The 17,656-nt window shown below is 53.2% G+C and overlaps 2 protein-coding genes across 6 annotated transcripts in view; one reads left to right on the top strand and one right to left on the bottom strand.

Moving 5' to 3' along the window:
• ADAMTSL2 (ADAMTS like 2) overlaps positions 1–1,447 on the bottom strand; it is a 31,355-nt gene extending 29,908 nt beyond the window's left edge. For 3 of the 5 annotated variants that reach the window (XM_033077412.2, XM_033077410.2, XM_033077411.2), the window contains exon 1: positions 996–1,029. Coding sequence is in view for 1 of the 5 variants with exons in the window: in XM_033077409.2 (XP_032933300.2) it covers positions 996–1,447 (452 nt within the window). In the remaining 4 variants the exon portion in view is untranslated. Of the gene's footprint in view, positions 1–329; positions 435–995 lie in introns of those variants that run through there. The other 2 variants (XM_033077409.2, XM_033077408.2) reach the window with 2 other exon arrangements.
• Positions 1,448–9,327: 7,880 nt separating this feature from the next.
• MYMK (myomaker, myoblast fusion factor) lies at positions 9,328–16,553 on the top strand. Its single transcript, XM_033077783.1, has 5 exons — positions 9,328–9,505; positions 11,822–11,936; positions 14,297–14,445; positions 15,259–15,375; positions 16,379–16,553. The coding sequence occupies exons 1-5, from the start codon at positions 9,371–9,373 to the stop codon at positions 16,523–16,525; spliced, it is 663 nt and encodes a 220-aa protein (XP_032933674.1). The 5' UTR covers positions 9,328–9,370; the 3' UTR covers positions 16,526–16,553.
• The last annotated feature ends 1,103 nt before the right edge of the window (positions 16,554–17,656 follow it).

Genomic DNA, 17,656 nt, shown 5'->3' with positions numbered 1-17,656 from the left:
GAGCAGGTTTCAGGAAATCATGCTTCCAGGCAATCAAAGCAGCTCATGTCTGTGAGGAGAAAGAAAGAAAAAATATCCTCCCCTAAGCTAATTTCCCTTGAAAAGCAGCTAGGCAGTGTCTTCGGGAAGCAGGGGGTGGGAGAGGTGCTGCTCCTGGGGAGAGAGGGCAGGACTGCAGACCTGCAATATAAAGAGCTTCTTTCCTACTCATTTTTGTTTGATTCGGTTTTTTTTTTTTTTCTCCTTGCAAAGGTTTTTGTAGCCGTTTTGAAATCGCAGAATTGCCAGCAACACCAGCCCTGCTCTGCTGTCTGGCTTAGAAAAATTACCGGAGGGCTTCCAGGTCCCCAAATCCGCTCTGCAATCGCTCTGGGGGAGAGGTCCAGCATGCTAAAGAGACTTTCCAAGAGGCAGATCCATTGATTAATGGGAGCCCAGAGCGCTTGGCCGGGGATCCCGTGGACAGGTGGCTGAGCCTTGCCTTACACTTGGTTCTCATTAAGGCTCCCAGACACTCCTGACTCCGAGCCAATACCAGAGCGCGCTCGGAGTTTATCCTACAGGCGTGCTTAAATGAAGGGAAAATTAAGAAAGTGGGGGAGGGATGTGGCTGAGCAGCATCGCGGAGCCGGTACCGGGCCAGCCCCGCACGGGCGATGCGGAGCGGGGATGCGGGGATGAGATGCGGGGTCGGGATGTGGGGATGCGGGGATGAGATGCGGGGCCGGGATGCAGAGATATGGGGCCGGGATGCGGGGATGCTGAGCGAGGATGAGGGGATTAGATGCTGGGCCAGGATGTGGGGATGCAGAGATGTGGGGCCGGGATGTGGAGCGGGGATGCGGGGATGTGCAGATGCGGGGCCGGGATGCGGGGTTCCATCTCCGCGGAACGAGCAGCGGGGCGCGACCCCCGCGGGGCCGGGATGGGACGGACGGGACAGGATGGAACAGGACAGGATGGAACAGGACAGGACAGGACGGGACGGGCCGTACCTGGCTGCGGCGGGGCCGGGCAGGACGATGCTCCGGGGCCGGGCAGGACGATGCTCCGGGGCCGGGCAGGACGATGCTCCGGGGCCGGGCAGGACGATGCTCCGGGGCCGGACGGGAGCGGCGGCGCGGAGCGGAGCGGAGCGGAGCAGCGGCGGCCCCAGACGCTCCCTCCCTCCTTCTCCCTCTCCGACTTCAAAGGGCAGCCAAAAGCGCCGGGGCTTCCAGCGAGGAGGAGCCGCCGCAGTGGCTCCCCCCAGCCCGCGCCGGCCGCTCTTATAGCGGCGACGGGGGGGAGGCAGGGGGGAGAGCGGGCGGAATTCACACCTCTCGGCCCGGGATGCCCCCACCCCGGTTAACCCCTCGCCTCCCCCGGCGCCGGCCCGCGGCCGCCAGCCGGTTTCCTGAGGCGAGACCGGGGGAGCACAGGCGGGGGGAGCCCGCACCGCACGCATGCGTTCCCGCTGGTCCACGCAGCGCCGGGTCCCCCCCGGGAACCCCCGGAGGATGGTGAGCTTTGCTCAGTCCCCGGGGACCCTCCGGAGGATGCTCCGCTTTCCCCCTCCCCGGGCACCCCCCGGAGGATGCTGCGCTCCCCTCCTCGGGAGGCAGAACGGTACCTGCTGTCCCTACCCCATCATCGCAGGTCACCAAAAAACTCCACGGGCATTGTGCAGCCACATCCTGCCTCTGGGATGGCCGGGGGGAATGGCTGGGTACGGTCTGCCAGGCTTTTAATTTCACTTGCTGCTGAAAAATGAACCAAATCCTCAAGGTCCCGCGCTTTTGGTTTGGTAAAGCTCAGTGCCAGCCTTGCTGCTTGAAGCAGTTTTCTGCCACGCAGAAAATAGGGTCAGAAAATTGGTTTGGGGCACATCAAGAGGCATTTTGGATGGGGACAAACCCCCTGGCTCAGTGACAGCCGTGCACAGGTTGTGTCTGATCTGTATTTGCATGTCTGGGAGAAAAACCTGTGGGGGAAGAAGGGCACAGCTACAGCGTGTGCAACCTACATTTGATATATGATACATCTGTCTGTGTTCTGAGGTCTGTACGTGTCAAATGTGGTGACACTCATTCCTGTGCATTCCTCAGCACATCCCAGCAGCTCTGAGCAGCCCACCTGAATTCCTACATCCCACCAGGCACGCTTCAGCTCCAGCCTCTCCTCCTTCCCTCCCTGCACAGGGCCAAACCAGTGCTCCCAGCAGGGCACTGTGCTCAAGGCCATCACTGCAGGTTGTCCCACTGGGCTTTGATGGCAACTTTCGGCCCTGGCACCATTTGCCACAGGCCAGGAGCACCCATCTGAGGTGACTGTCCCCCCACCATGGGGCTCAGTTTCCTGCACAGCTCCTGCAGAAATCACAGCGCTGTTAATTTGGACCCAGTCCTCCCAGGGATGTCTGTGTGACAGAGAATCCGTCCCAAAAAATTTACATGGGAAATGAAGTCTCCTTTTCTGTTTGGCTAAATGTCTGCCAGCCTGTTCTAATTTACCCAGCCAGGTTGATTTGCAACTTTCAATTTTCCATCGGTTGGCTGTGACCAGGACACTGGGAAAATTTAGCACTTGAGTTCACCCAACTCCTGCATTTCAAAATATCCCAGCCCGAGACATGCAGGAGAAAACCCTTTCCGTTTTGGAACAACCAGGAGGGAAAAGTCTGAACACGAGAGGTTTTAAAAGCATCGAATTATTTCACATTGAAAATGCCAGAGCAGCCTGGGTCCCTGCGAGCCCCGGCATCCCCCAGCCCTGGGGCTGGCCGGGAGGAGGAACCCCAGGAGATGCCATCCCTGGGTGACCTCGCACCCCGTGCTGCTGCAGGGATGCCCTGGGGGAGGAATGCCACAAGGTGGGAATGCAGATCCCGAGGGGAGCCGGCAGCAGGCGAGACACACTCAGTCTGTGCTTCACCAAAAGTTCATCAAAGCCAAAGGATTTTTTTTTTTTTTAATATACTTTTTTCTTTTTTTTTTATGAAACAGTTGAGATGACTCAGCGGTTTCTGACGCAATCCCCGTTTCATCGGAAAATTCCTACCCAGCTCCTAGTGGCAACTGATTGCTCCCATAAATCACAGTGTTATCCCTGGCCGCGGCAGCGCAGCTTGCGCAGCCCCGGCCCGGCCCCGTGAAATCAGCAGGAGCGATGCCATCGCCTCGATGGGAGCACAACCAGCCCCGAGAACAAACTGCAGCACGGAGCAGAACCAAAACAGGACTCCACATCGGCCAAACCCCGCAGCTTCGGGTCCTGCCACCCCAAAATCCCCAGGGACAGCAGTGTCCCCAAAGCCCCGGGGCAGTGGGTGCTGCTGCTGCCGCAGGTACAGCATTAATCTCGGCTGGCCAGGCTCAGACAACAGCGGGTTTTATCTCCCAGGTTTTGGCAGGAGAGCTAGAAATGATTTGCAGATGTTATTTGCTGCTTTGGGGCTCGCAGTAAATTGAGACAAGATGCACCTGCATGGACAGCGAGAGGCTTTCCCACCCGGGACGGTCGCTGAGCACTCGTGCTGGACTTTCCCAGGGAAATTTAGGATTTGGATGAGAGTCCCTTGTCCAGCTCTGCTCCCTGCATCCTGCGCTAGGGCGAGGCAATCCGTGGGCTGGGCATTCACCTCCCGGCACTGCCCCGGGACGCGCTGGATGCTTGCCCCGACAGCCACCCCGAGGGACACAGAGCAGCCCTGCCCCAGGCAGCTGCCAGGCTTTTCCATCCCAAACCGGTGCCGTGCAGAACTCAGAGTGCAAAAAAAACCAAAAAAAAAACCAGCGACAGACTCTCCAAAATAACCTTCTCCAGTCGGGGGAGCGTTGCCGGAGACTGGCTGCTGGTTTGGCCCGAGAAGTGCCTGGGGAGGAAAGGAGTTTCCTTGGCTGAAAGGAGTTCAACAAAGCGCTGGGCTGGGCACTGGTGCTGCTGGCAGGAGCCAGGGATGCTCAGCTGAGCGAGGAGCTCGGGGTTCTGCAGGATCAGGACCGAGGCAGGGCTGGGGGATCCCTTTGCTGGTGCAGTTTCTCTGTGGCAGAGAGATCTCCCTCCTTGGCCAGGAGCAGAGTGGCAGCAGTTCTGATCCAGGACACACTGACCTCCTCCCTGTGCTTCCCACAGCAGACACTTTTCCATCCTGACCCACCATCAGCCCTTGGACAGCTGGAGCTGACACCCAGCACTCCTGAGCACATCCCTGGAACGAGCCCTCCATGAGCCCTGTACCACAGGACCTGCTCCTGCTGAGCCAGAGCCATGGATATGGAGTTCCAGAACCACTTTCCCAGCCAATTCAGCCCTTTCCTGGCTCAGGCCTTGCACTGGCACAGCAGATGGGATGGCTGTGCTGTAGCCAGGCCCCCCAAAATGCCTGCCCAGGTCCAGGAGTGTGAGCATGGTCAGGAGTCAGCTGCCCCAGCTCCATCTTCTCTCAGGATGACACAACTGATTGGTTTTCTTCCTTTTTAATCCTGACTGCTGCATTTGTTTGACACTTCTGCAGTTATTTCCAGGCCTGACTGGGGTGGCATGGGCAGATTAAAGCTGTCCACTGAGTGTGTGAGGTCCCTGCACGACCAGAACTTTGCCAAGGGGATCAAAGCCCCCCAAAAAGCCCCTGGCAGCCAAGAGCTGCAGCTGTGGCCCACCACTGGGTAACTAAAACAAGCAAGAGGAGACCAAAAGAAGTGTTCTTCAGAGGCAGAAGTGTTCTTCAGAGCTGGTCCCTTGCAGAGTGACCTGCGGCGCAGTGTTGGGCAAGGCAACTCATCCCTGCGTGTCCCCACGCTCTGGGGACGGGGATGATTTATGTCATGTTGGCCTGAGGGTTTCATCCAAAGAGATTTGCAAAATGTTGAGTCAAACTGAACCAGCCAAAGCCACTGAGCTGCTCTCACCATCAGATTCTTGTGAAAAATATCTCTGGGCAGTTTGAAACCACGAGCGACCGCAGTGACCCCAGGTATGGTCGTGGCTGTAGAGCTTCAGTGGTTTCAAGAGCCTCTTTTTTCTGTGCAGACTTCAACTTCACCTGTCCCCAAAGTCACACATTCCTGCAAGAACCTGGAGGAGATTCCAGGCAAGCCAGGCTTGGTTTAAAATTTTAGCTCTTCGAAGACTGAAGAAAAAAAAGTACAAAGGCTTTTCTTTGACTGGAATGAGTCTGACAGGGAAGTTGAGCAGTATTGTGCTGAGGGCCATCAGCAATGCAGCCCTGCCAACCACAGGCATTCAAAATCCGTGAGTCAGACTCCCCAAAAACCCTAAGACTGGTTTCATTCCCTTTTTGGATTTTGAGCCTTGAAGCATCACAGCTTCAAGCGTTTCTCTGCAGAAAATGACTTTTTTTTTTTTTGACCAACGGGGTGAGAGCTGAGACCCTCAACGTCGTTACTGGGCTCCAGGAATTATGACTGTAAAAAAAACCCATTAAACACCACGAAATGAGCAATAAACCCCTGCACTGCCTCCATGAATCTGGCTGTGGGGGGCCACTCCAGGACACCCCAAAGGTAGGAGAGATGGAAAACTGGTGACAAGAAATCTGATTCCTTATCATTAATGGTGACATGCTTGTCATGGGTCATGACAGACCTGAGAGGAAAGGGAAGAGTGAAAAAACCCTAAGGAAAACAGCAGCAGGAATACCTGTGAGCAATATGCATAATAGGTTTATTCAACAGGGAGACAGGAAGGGGGATTTTTTTTTTTTAAGGGTAAGTATTCAGCTAAAGTGCCTCAAATGGGGCCAGGCCTTAGGGAGAATGGATATTTTAAGTGGCAATTTATTCCAGTAATAAAATGAGAAGGATGCAGGTGCTTTGGCAGGGCTGGGGCTGGGTGATCAGAGCTGGGGCTGCAGCAGTGGCTGAGCGAGGGCTCTGGCACAGCTGGTGCCTCTGGCACAGCTGGTGGCTCTGGCACAGCTGGTGGCTCTGCCTTTATGGGGCTCCTTTCCCCGTGCCAGAGCCCGTGTCTGGCTTCCAGCTGGCCAGGAAGTGTTCCCTACATCAGGATCTCACCTCCAGCCCTGGTCAGTGGGTGGGGAGAGGTGTTTTATCCAGGTGCTGCTGCCATCCCTTCTCCAGCTAGGCTGGAAAGGGCTCATGCCCATGGGCTGCTCCACTCCTGCACCAGGAGGATTGTCAACCAAAAAAAAGCAGGAAATCTTCACAAACTGGATGGTGCTGTGCTGGTCAGATTGTTCAGGGCTCCTCAGGGCTCTGCCACATCAACTGCATCATCCAGCTTCTCACCATCAAGGGTTGTGGGGATGAAAAATCAAACTCTGAAGTAATGGGAGTGGTAAAAAACACTTTGTAGCATCACAGTCCTTCAAACTGCGAGCCCAGGTAGAACTGCAGCTTCACTCTTTGTTTTTGGGTCATTTCCAGCCTGGCAGTGACTGGGGACACTCAACAGAGCAGGTTTCAATTCTGACCCAGTCTACACCACAGGCAGATGAAAGATCATCCCATACTTACCCCAAGGGGAAAATACTCTCAATACTCTCAGCTGGCTCAGCCCCCTCATCCCCTGCTCCAACACACACTGCTTTCAAACCATCACCCTCGTATTAAAAATAAAACAAAACTCTCTGTGTCTCTTTCCTTCGCTGCAATGTCTGAGTTGAAAGGGTAGAAGTGCTTGCAGAAACCCATGGTTAATGTTACCCTGGAAGGATCCAGGACAGCATACCAGAACCTGGGTTTGGCATCTGGGAGCCACTTTTCAGCCATATATATCACCGTTCCTGCGTGCACGCCGATCCACACCAAATTAGCCCTGTGGAATGCAGATTTAAAAATTCCCTTTCCAGCAGCACTTAAATGCAGCAGCTAAAATTTGCTCTTTCTCCATTTCCTACCTGTTTAGGAAAGAAGGAACAAAGTCCTGGCCCTTTGTTTTTTGGGTTCTTTCCCAGGAAGGTTTGCCCAACCCACGTCTGCACCGCGGTGTTCGCAGCCTGAACAAAGACCTTTTAAGCAGCAGCAGCTCCTGCCAGGAGCTCACCACCTGCCTGCCCCTCTCCTCCCCATTTTTTGGGGGGTTCTTTTTCAATAATAGCTGAAACACGTGTGCAACCCAGTGGGATTTTTTTTTTCCCCCCATGCCTACAGCGCTGGCTGCAACCCAACCGCCAGCCCAGGGTGTGCAGCTGGGAGAGAGAAAAAAAAAAATAAAAAATTAGAATAAAACCCCAACAACCTGTGGAATGTTTTCTTGCTCCTGAGAGCTCCAACACTTCCCTGCTTGGGGAGAGCCTGCCATGGCTGGCACTTGCTGCATCCAGCAGCCAACGGGGTTTCCTTTCCAGTGGGAGCCAGCTGGAATTTGGGCACAGGCTGGGGGTGAGGGGGATGTGTTTAACAACTGCCTGATGCTGCTTTTCACCTGATGCCCAGTGCAGAACCACCACCCTTGCACCTCCTTGCTGCACGATTGCTGTGCTCTCACAATTGCTGTGGGGGCTGCTTTGCACCCAGACGTGGAGGTTTGCCCTCAGCAGCAGGTTTTGAGCTGTGCTTTCACCTCTCTGACATCCATTTCATAGCCACAAAAGCAGGGCAGGTGATGTTTTCACAGCCAGGAAACCCTCCTGAGGACAAGCCCTGCTGTGCCCCATGGTATCATCCTCAGTCCAAGCACATCATGAGCACAGAATAATGGATTCATTTGAGGATATGGCCCCAAAAAAACGAGCAGGCTACTTTGGGATGTGCTGGAGCTCTGCTTTCAGCTCAGGGCTGGACACCTGGGGAGCACCAGGGTATTTATGTGCTGGCTTGGAGGGATTCATTTTCACAGTAAATAGGGACAGCAGAGTTTTTCAATATTTATTGGTCAAGATTCAGTTTTGCAGAGTTTTGTGGTAAGTTTATAGTCTGCCCAGGCAGGAGGGCGGCTGGAGAAGCGGTGTGGGCAGCGTCCTGCAGAGGGATGCTGCCTGCAGCCAGCCAGGGAATGTGGATGGTTCCTGCAGTATCAGCTAAAAATGGGAGCCTTACCCAGCTCATCTGAGCCGTGCCCTGGGGAAGGCTCTGGGCACAGAGTCAGGGCTTTAATGCTCTGTGCCATTCCCTGCACACACACACCCTCACTCCCCCTTTCCAACCCACTGGAGTGGTTTAAAGAGGATTTTTTTTTTTTTTTTTTTTTTTTTTTTAATCCATGCATGCCTGTCTTTCCTCCAGACCCCCTCCCGGGGGACAGGCGAGCCCGTCCTATCAGCCCCAGGAATGGTGGCTCCTATCTGAGCTCCCACCCTCCTCCCCAAAGCCGCAGCCACAAAGGCGCTTGCTCAAGCGTAGCATTCCTGCTCCCTGTGTCCCGGGAACAGCTGTGCCGAAAGGATGCCGAGAATCCCTGCGAGGCTCCAAGGAAAAGATATTAACGCAGGGGGGGAGCAGCAGCGATATAATAAAAAGTCATAATAAAAGAGAGAACCACTGAGTGGATTAGCAGCCCAAACGCCGCTTGGCTTTTGGTTTCCTTTCCTCCAGCTCCTCTGCGCCGCACGACAATCCGCTCAAATTCCTCCAGCCCGGAGACGCTCGGCTCCTGAATTTCAGACAGAACTCCTGGAGGTGGCCAGGCTGAAAAGGCTGAGGGCATGGCTGGGAAATGGAGCTGCTCTGAGCTCCACGGAGGGCACGTAGGCACTGGCAGCAGGCATCAGGTGCTGGGTCACAGCAGCTCCCCATGTCTGCATGTGCCCCTCTAGGGAAATAAAAGGCAGGTTTGGAGCCTGGTGTGTGTTTCTCAAGTTGTAGGATACATCCCACTGTTTAAAAAATCCCTGCCACATGCCAGTTCTTCCTTTGTGGAAATGCAGAGCAGAGAATAACAAAATAATGTAAGGGATCATGGAGTTCAGCTCCTGACCCTGCACAGAACAGTCCCAGGTCCTTCCCTGGCCACCAGAGAGGACAGATCAGTGCCTGCCCCTCCACTTTGTGAGCAAAGAAGATGGATTTTCCCTGCTGGACTGCTCCAGCAGCGCTGGGCCAGGCTCAGAACAGGGGCAGTGGATTCAGGAGTGGAGGAACGAGCAAACCCAAAATCCTCCCCCACCGCGTCCCCAAACCCAACACCCAGCACAAGGCGTGCGAGGACAACATTCCCTTTCACTCCTTTGGAAACACCCAGGAGGATTTTGGGGCCACAGAGCATCTGCTGCCCGGAGCCACCGGCTGTGTCAGGAATTCGGGGTGGCCGGAGCGACGGCGCAGCTGTGGCAGCTGTCCCCTGCCCGCAGCCCTCCAGCCACGCAGGGCATTTAAACTTTAAAGCCCTGTCCCCTCTGCTGCTCTCTCCACCCTTGCTGCCCAGCTCACAGAGATCCAGTCCCCGGGAGCTGCTGGCCCACGAGGCACCCATGGGCTCGCTGGTGGCCAAGCTCCTCCTGCCCACCCTCAGCTCCTTGGTTTTCCTCCCCACCATCAGCATCGCGGCCAAGCGGCGTTTCCACATGGAAGCCATGGTTTATTTCTTCACCATGTTCTTCGTGGCGGTAAGAAGTTCCTCGTTTCTCCTCTCCCTGCATGTTTTATCCTCCCAAATGCCTCCTGTACCACTGAGAAGCTGATCCACCCAAGAGCAGCCAGCACAACCCCTAAAATCTCCCTTTCCAGTTATTTCCCACCGTGTGTGGTGCTGAGCAGCTGATTCTCCGGTTTGGGATGTCCCACAGTGTGGCCTTACAGGGATTTAGTGGTGTTTTATGGCTGAGATTAGGGACAAGGTCTGGGTGCAAAGAGCCTTGACTGATTTGCAATGCTTGGGAGCTGGCTTTTCTCTTTGTTTTACAGCTGCTAAGTGGCCATGCTGAATTTGGGCTTTAAATTGCCTCCAGAATCTCTCGCTCTGCCTCTGTCATTTTAGCCAAAAGCACATAGTAGTCGAATTATTGATTTTGCAATTGCCAGCTGGGGATGGGAGCAATGCTGGAGTCAGGGGACTTTCTGCACTGGGAAAGGAAAGACTAAAACATGCTGCTGAGCTATTAAGAAAAATAATTATTAACCCTTTGTGGGTTGAAACGTGTTTTACGAGGCTCTGATCCCCTGGCCTTCCTTTGTGTGGAAATAACGAGTGAAGGAATGTCTATACATATGTAAAATATTCCTATTCCTGCTCCCAGCAGTGTGCTGCCCTGGGCTTTGTATCCCTGCTAAGTGACCCCATACAGACACCAGCTGAGCACCCAAAGCAACATTCCCACTGGAGAAAATCCCCTGTTTGACTGCATTTCAATGATCTGCTAAAGAATATGAAGGAAACAGCTCAGCACCCAGCTGATGCTGCATTTCCCACTGATCCCCATCCATCTCAGGGCATCTCATCAGGGTTGGCATGTTCCTTGTACAGAGAAACTGAGGCAGGGAATAGATAAAAAATCTTCCCAGTGTGAAGGCGCAGAATCAGATTGGTCTCCTGTTAAAAATCCACAGAACATCCTTGATCACTTGAGCTGATTAAAGCACGATGCAGGGGGAGAAATTCTGCCAGTTCTATAAAAACTACAGGAGTAGTTAATATGAAAACATCCCTGAGCCCCCAGCCCCAGCTCCCCAGGGAAGCCAGACATCTACAATTTCATTTTGCACTGGGTCTGTGTCTGCTCCACCTCCCCGAGAAGTCAGTAGGAAAATTGGCACGTGTTTCAAGAAGAGGTGGAACAGGTCCTCTCCGAAGAGATTGAAGAAGCAAAATATCCCTGAGTGGGGAAGGGAAAGAAGGGAAAGGAGGAGAGGCAGCTGCCAGCGTGGTGGGGAGGGGGTTGGAAGGGCAGCAGCTGCTGCTGTTGCATTTTTTGTAGCATCCCACTCTCCTCCTCCCGCAGGAGAGCTGAGCAGAGCAGTGAAAGCGCACGGCTGTGGCAGACAAGTGCCAGGAACACTCTCTGCCTTCCACCCTTTCTTCCCCCCAGCTCCAGACTCCCCGAGCCCAATCTCAAGCAGGGAAAAAGAATTACAGCCGTGGTGCAATCTTTTCTAGAAGCTGCAGCCAGCCAGAGGGCTCGCAGCAATTCCCATTATAAATTATATCAGCATCCCCACCGGGCCGTGACAGCCAGCAGCGTTCCAAGGGCGCGCGGCCAAGAGGAGCAGCGACTTCTTCAGGAACAGCAGAGCTCACTGGTGCTGCCACTGCAAAACCTGCAGGGCTGAGGGCTGGCAGGAAAAGGAGAGAGCCAGGCAAACACTGGGAGCATTCCTCTGATTGCACTGGAAAATGTCTCTTGGCGTGGTCTGAGTTTGTGTTGCATGACTGTGGGGTTTCTTTGCAAATCAATGGGTTAATGGGCAGGAACTGGGGGTTTTTAAGGGAATGCACTAATGAGTGAATTCCCCAGTGTTCAGAGTCTGGCCATATAAATCTTCTTTAGCCTGGACAGTGACCTGGCATCCATACACATTTCATCAGGCCACTCATTCTGAATTGTTTTACAAGAATCTTTCGCAATTAAAACCACAACCCCAGAGTCCTCCTTGTGCTGGAGAGGCTGTCCCCCAGCGCCCAGCTCAAAGCAGCTTGGTCATCAGATTGCAGATTCTGGCCAAGAGGCAAATTAAAGTCTGTCTTAGTTTGTACTAAGAGAAAAGAATGCTGATTCTTGGGCAATTTGCAACCGGGAACGATGACATTATCACTCAAATATATTCATTACTCCATATCAGTGATCCTGGTGTAGCTGACACTGTTCTGGCCTGGCTGGCCATTCTCTCAGCAGCTACACTATTTCAAACCAGCTGATAAGAGCCTTTACCTTACTGGTATGTGAGTTAAAAACTGGTTTTCTAATTTTTTTTTTCTTTTTGGATAGTTTTACCACGTTTGTGACGGCCCTGGGTTATCAGTGCTGTGCTTTATGCGCTATGACATCCTGGAGTACTTCAGCATCTACGGAACAGCCCTGTCCATCTGGGTGTCCCTGATGGGTAAGAACTGCTCTGTCACGACTCCTGAAAGCTCCAGCACCGGCAGGAAGGGCTGGGTTTGTCAGCATGGATGATGGGACAGCCAGTGGGGACAGTCCCCAGAAATGCTGCTCGCTCTGAGCTGCCATTGTCCTTTGTGGAAGTCAGTCTGTGCTGTGAATTAACCCATTTTTGTGCCATTAACACCTTGAAAAGTCGTTGTAACTGGTGGGTTCCAGACATGGAGCTGTCCTGAGTAGTGGCTGGGGATGTTTTGCTCCTGGTGGTGTTGGTCAGGTGTTTCTTTGCCTGCACCAGCTCTCACACATGTCCTGTTTCAAATGACAGACACTGGCAGCCTTGTGCTGCAGGTCAAGGCAGGACAGGGCTGTGAGATGACTGAATCTGAAACCTCATACACCAGGGAATTTCCCATTTCTCCTGTTGTCCCCATACTGATGGGCACACCCATCAGTCTTGCCTCACTGAAATGCAGAATCTCCCTCTTCCCTCGGTAGCTTGAGAATCAAAGTGGTTTAGTCAAAACAAATATAACTTCCTGATTTATCAAAAGACTGGTCTGGGCTGATGGGAATATTAGATCTGCTCAGAAAAAGCAGAAATTTCACTTCCTTTTTACTATAAATCCCACCCCTTGCCCTGTTATTCAGTTTTCCTTTTCTCACATTTGCTTCACTCTCTTTTTCCTCATTTTGTTCCTTATTTGCCTCCAAAACAAAATATAATAGAAACTAAAAAAAAAAAAATATGAGAAAGACAAAAAGTTCAAACCCATCATTTTCCCATTTTGTCACCATGATTTTTGGGAGGATATGAGTATTTATGGCAGGAGAAGAGAACAGGGTCAGGGGACAGAGATGTTCCAACAGGTTTTGCTCAAAAATTTGGACCATTTCAAATCAGTGCCCACTCCAGACAGAGTTCCCATTTCTCCCCACAGCGAGCTGGGGTCAGCACTCCAATGTACACCCCAAAATGCCCACAGGACTTTCCCCTCTGCCCCTCAGGGCTCCAGGGATGGTGCAGGAGCTCCAGCAGGAGCTCAGCACAGTAGCACCCCTCAGCTGGGCAGATTCATCCTGTGGGGATGCAGGAGCATCCCCCCTTCCAGGGTGTGCAATAGGATCAATTTTCCATGCAGGGAAAAATGTGTGGGGAAAAGATTACCCTGAGAAATGGCTCTGTCCCATCAAAATGTGAGTCCCAAGGGGAGCTCAGGGCACTTCAGTGCCCTCTCTGCTCAGCTAGAAAAAGCAATGAGGCAAATCATTTCCAAAGGGCATTTTCAGTGGATAACAGCAGTGTCAGGGTAGGTCAGAGCTGATCCAGACACTTTGGCTCCTTGCAGCAAAATTCAACTTGATTGCTTCATTACTGCGTTCAAAAACCTTGCACAAAAAATAAAAATACAAATCCTGCAAAAAATATCGACCCGCTGGGAAACAACAGAGATTAACATGCGGACATTATCCCTTAGCCAAAGTCCCAATAAAAGCACGATCCAAGGACATGGAAGGTGTGGTGACTGAAGCCCAGGGAAGCCTCTCACTGTGGCTTGTAAAGCCCGAGCGCACATGTGCGGACGCAGACCCTCGGGCAAACTTCCCGGAATGCAAATCCAGGACAGCCATAACACAGCTGTGCAAGCTGGAAAAGCATGGAGCCCACTGGGATCCATAACTTTTATCAGTTATTACCCCATTCTGTGCTAAACAAAAGCCTCTAATAATTTACTCGCGCTGGTGACTTCCAGCTTGCAAACCCCAGGCAGGTGCTGGTGCAGCCCCCCCTGGCACTGTGGGGGAGTCCCAGTGCTCTGGGGTGGTGCTGCCTGTGCCAGGGTGAGCTGGCAAGTTTGGGAAGGCTGGAGATGCAGGATGAACCCAGGAGCTGGCTGTGGGCTCGCAGGGCAGGAGGGTCTTTGCAATCACCCCTGAGTTCTGGGTCAAGGAAAAGGGAAGTCATGGAATCATAGTGTGGTTTAAAGGGGGAAGGGATTTTAAAGAGCATCTTGTTCCACCCCCTGCCACGGGCAGGGACACAATCCACGACCCCAGGTTGCTCCAAGCCCTGTCCAACCTGGCCTGGAACTCTTCCAGGGATGGGGCAGCTCCTCTGGGTAGGGATTCTCCTTTAAGCTTCCTCATGTAACACTGAAATAAAACCCCAACATTCAGCTCCTGGACTCACCACTCAGATGCCTCAGGATGGTTTGCTTTGCCCCACGTGCCTCAGTTTCCCCATCAGTGTGGCATGAGAAGGACACACCACACACAGGGCAGAGACTCCAGGAAGGCTTTAGAGGAGCAGTTGAAAAAAGGAGGGCTGTGAGCTGATGCTCCCTGTGCTCCCTCCCTCAGCCCTGGCAGAGTTTGACGAGCCCAAGAGATCGACCTTCATCATGTTTGGCGTCCTCACCATCGCTGTGAGGATCTACCACGACCGCTGGGGCTACGGCGTCTACTCGGGCCCCATCGGGACGGCCGTGCTGGTGATCACGGTCAAATGGGTACGTGGGGCAGGCTCTGGGGGTGCTCCTGGTGGGGAAAGGGCTGAATCCTGCATGGGAGAGTCCAACCTGTGCCAGTGATTTCCTCCTCAAGGTGCAGCTCTCAGTCTCACAGTGATTTCTCCCCTAATCTGAGCAGAAGGCAGGCAGCAGCCTCCGTGATAAATGCCAGATTCGATCGGTCTGAGCAATTCACCACATCTCCTGTCCCTGCAATTCTAATCAGCAGGAACGTATTTATGGAGTTTTTACAGCTACTCAGAGGCAGAGGGATCTGGTAAACTGCCCCAGATCTGGGGAAGATGTGGATGAAACACGGTGATAAAGCGGGGAGGAATCTGTCTGCAGTCTGCCTGAATGCAGCTGGGACAGTGGGGCACAATGCTGCAGCCTGTGCCCCACTCACAGCACGTGCTGTGGGCCCAGCTGGGAGTGAGGTGGGGAAGCCACTGCAGGAGTGGGCAAGGAGTGATGGGATAAAAATTATATATAATCAATATTATATTATATATAAATATAATGGTGCAAATCCCAATTATAAACTGTCACTGAGCCAGCAGCTAAAAGCAAGTGGCCACCATGGGGAGGGGATGGGCAAGGAAGAGACCAAGGCACAGGAGCTCCCTGCATCCTCCAGCCTGCAGATGCTGTGCTGGGATCTGCTATCCCACAGACTGGGTTTGTGAGGACACACACTCCCTGAGCTGGCTTAGGGCCTGAATATCAAAAACCAGTATTATAATGAGAAGTGAGGCTGGAGCAGCCAGCTAAATCCAGGTGAATACACTTGGTGTGCTCTCTCCTTCCTCCCAGCTGCAGAAGATGAAGGAGAAGAAGGGGCTCTATCCTGACAAGAGTGTCTACACCCAGCAGATCGGTCCTGGCTTCTGTTTCGGGGCGCTGGCGCTGATGCTGAGGTTCTTCTTTGAGGTACCTGTGTGCACACTCAGCCTCCCTGCCTCTACAAGGGACATCACCAAGACAGGGATGTCCCCACACACACCACGGGGTGCATCCAGCCCTGCTCAGGGTTGGAATGGTGGGGTCTGGCAGCAGGGACAAGGGTCCCTCCGTGCTTGTCCCCATCCCATACCTGGTTTGTTCGGGGCAGGTGTGACAGCGAGTGGCACACAGGGTGATGCTCTGTCTCTTTTTCCCCCTCAGTGAGTGACAAGGACATGGGATGTGCTTTCCTCAGGCACACATGATCCTCAGAATGGCTTTGTCAAGAGCAAGCAGGGATTTTTGGAAACTGGGCACGGGTGACTTAAGGACACCTCACAGCGACGCGGCAGGGACTGGATCCGACCCAGGCATGGCCGGATCCAGAGCTGGCTCACGCCAAAAAAAAGACTCTCAGTGACTCCCAGGGGCACTTGATGCTGTGTTTATATCCTCCTGCTCCTGCTGCTGGCCAGTCCCCCTTGTCCAGCTCTGAAGCGTCTGTGTGTCCTGCCGGGCAGGCGATAACCCCCCGACACAGCTGCCGGCCGTGCCTGCGCTCAGCCCCGCCGTTACGGCTGCTCTGTGCTTTGGGAGCTGCGAGATACAGCCTCACAGGCATCCCCAAGGATTATTTTTCAAAGCATTTAGTAATTGCAAATTCTAGCAGAACATAAAAATGTCACTTAGCAGAAGCCGCCTCCCCGCGCGCCCCGGCCTCGCCGCCGCGTCCTTTGCGGGGTAATGAAACACTTCATTCAAGAATTGGGAAATGTGCAAATTAGAACGTGTTAAATCCACTTTGCTTTAGGTTTGGTGGGGTTTTTTTTCACTGGAAATCCTTTCTTCTCTGACAGCAAAGGGAGGCAGAAGGCTCAGGAATATTTTTTATCCCCTTCCTTTTTGGCTACTTGTAGAAATTTAATGTCGCGCGCCTCACGCGAGCCCCCGGTGCTGCTCCCGCTTCTCACTGCGCTCTCCCTGCCTGCAGGAGTGGGATTACACCTACGTGCACAGCTTCTACCACTGTGCCTTGGCCATGGCCTTCGTGCTGCTGCTGCCCAAGGAGAACAAGAAGGCCGGGAGTGCCGGGACCCCCGCCAGGCTGGACTGCTCCACGCTCTGCTGCTGCGTCTGAGCCCCCCGGGCACGCCTGTTCCTGCTCCTTGCTGATGGAGGGCTGCAGCCAAAAGGAAAATCCTGCCTGCTGGGTTTTCCTCTGGCACATTGGTGTCTTTTCCCACCAGCTCCGTGCCCACTCTGGGATTTTGTCCCATGGGAGGTTTCCTGGTCTAGTGGAAGGTGAAGGGGATTGAGACAAGATGAGCTTTAAGGTCCTTCCAAACCATCCTGTGATTCACCTTTCCACCAACAGCCCTAGCAAAGCTTGCACTTCCAGTGTGGTGTATATTCATATTCATATTCTCCCTGGAGGAGCACTCAGCTGGGCTGTGACCTGTCCCCTGCACTCCCAGCCCATGTCACCTTCTCCTGGGCTGTCCCTGGCAGGACCCAAGCTGTCCCCTCTGTGCAGGTTTACCCAGCCCGAGCACACAAAGCTTCGTATGCAACACCCAGTTAACAGAACCTGTATTTTTTGTGAGATATTAACTATTTTATTTATGCATTCTCTTGATGTAAATAATATATACTAACAAAGACTTTGCCAGTGTGCAATGCCAGCATTTCTTCAGCAGGGTGGGAAAATTTCCAGCTTCACTCAGCTCAGTCGAGGGCAGATGCCAGTTCCAAAGCAGAGCTCTGGGCATGGCCACCACATCCCCTCAAACCTGGAGGGACCTGCAACACTGGGCACTTTGTCCTTGCAGACCTGCAGGCACAGGCAGCAGGTGCCTCATTGGTATGGAAAGTACATGGAAAATGAGAGGCAGGGAAAAGAAGCTCCTGGAGGGAGGGGGGAGGGCTGTAAGCCTATAACATCTCCTCTAACAGACTATTTACTATAGCAGAAGTGTATGATTTATTTAGACTGTCTGGGAAAAAGGCCAAGACTATATGTCATGGACAATTAGAGCAGTATTGATATACAGAGATGTCCACAGAAAGCCCACATTAAGCCTGGGTTCCTCTGGAAGAGAAATCCACCCCAGTCATTCATCAGAGCAACTTCCTGCGACGGGGCAACAACCAAAACTGAATGAGCTTCCAACAAAAATATAAATGAATTATGAACCCCCAAGCATCCAAGAGTCACTGGCAAGTGGTGGCACAGCTGATGCAGCTGCACGCAGAGGCAGAGCTAGCAAAG

This window comes from Catharus ustulatus, chromosome 21, assembly GCF_009819885.2.
Source record: "Catharus ustulatus isolate bCatUst1 chromosome 21, bCatUst1.pri.v2, whole genome shotgun sequence".
In the NCBI taxonomy this organism is placed as follows: Eukaryota; Metazoa; Chordata; class Aves; order Passeriformes; family Turdidae; genus Catharus; species Catharus ustulatus.
The sequence above is the reverse complement of the archived record's forward strand: the minus strand, read 5'-3'. Positions and strand labels throughout refer to the sequence as shown.

Coding starts and splice junctions, on each gene's coding strand:
- MYMK (XM_033077783.1), top strand. CDS start 9,371: ATGGGCTCGCTGGTGGCCAAGCTCCTCCTGCCCACCCTCAGCTCCTTG. Junction 9,506..11,821: donor TCACCATGTTCTTCGTGGCG/GTAAGAAGTTCC, acceptor CTTTTTGGATAG/TTTTACCACGTTTGTGACGG. Junction 15,376..16,378: donor TGCTGAGGTTCTTCTTTGAG/GTACCTGTGTGC, acceptor CCCTGCCTGCAG/GAGTGGGATTACACCTACGT.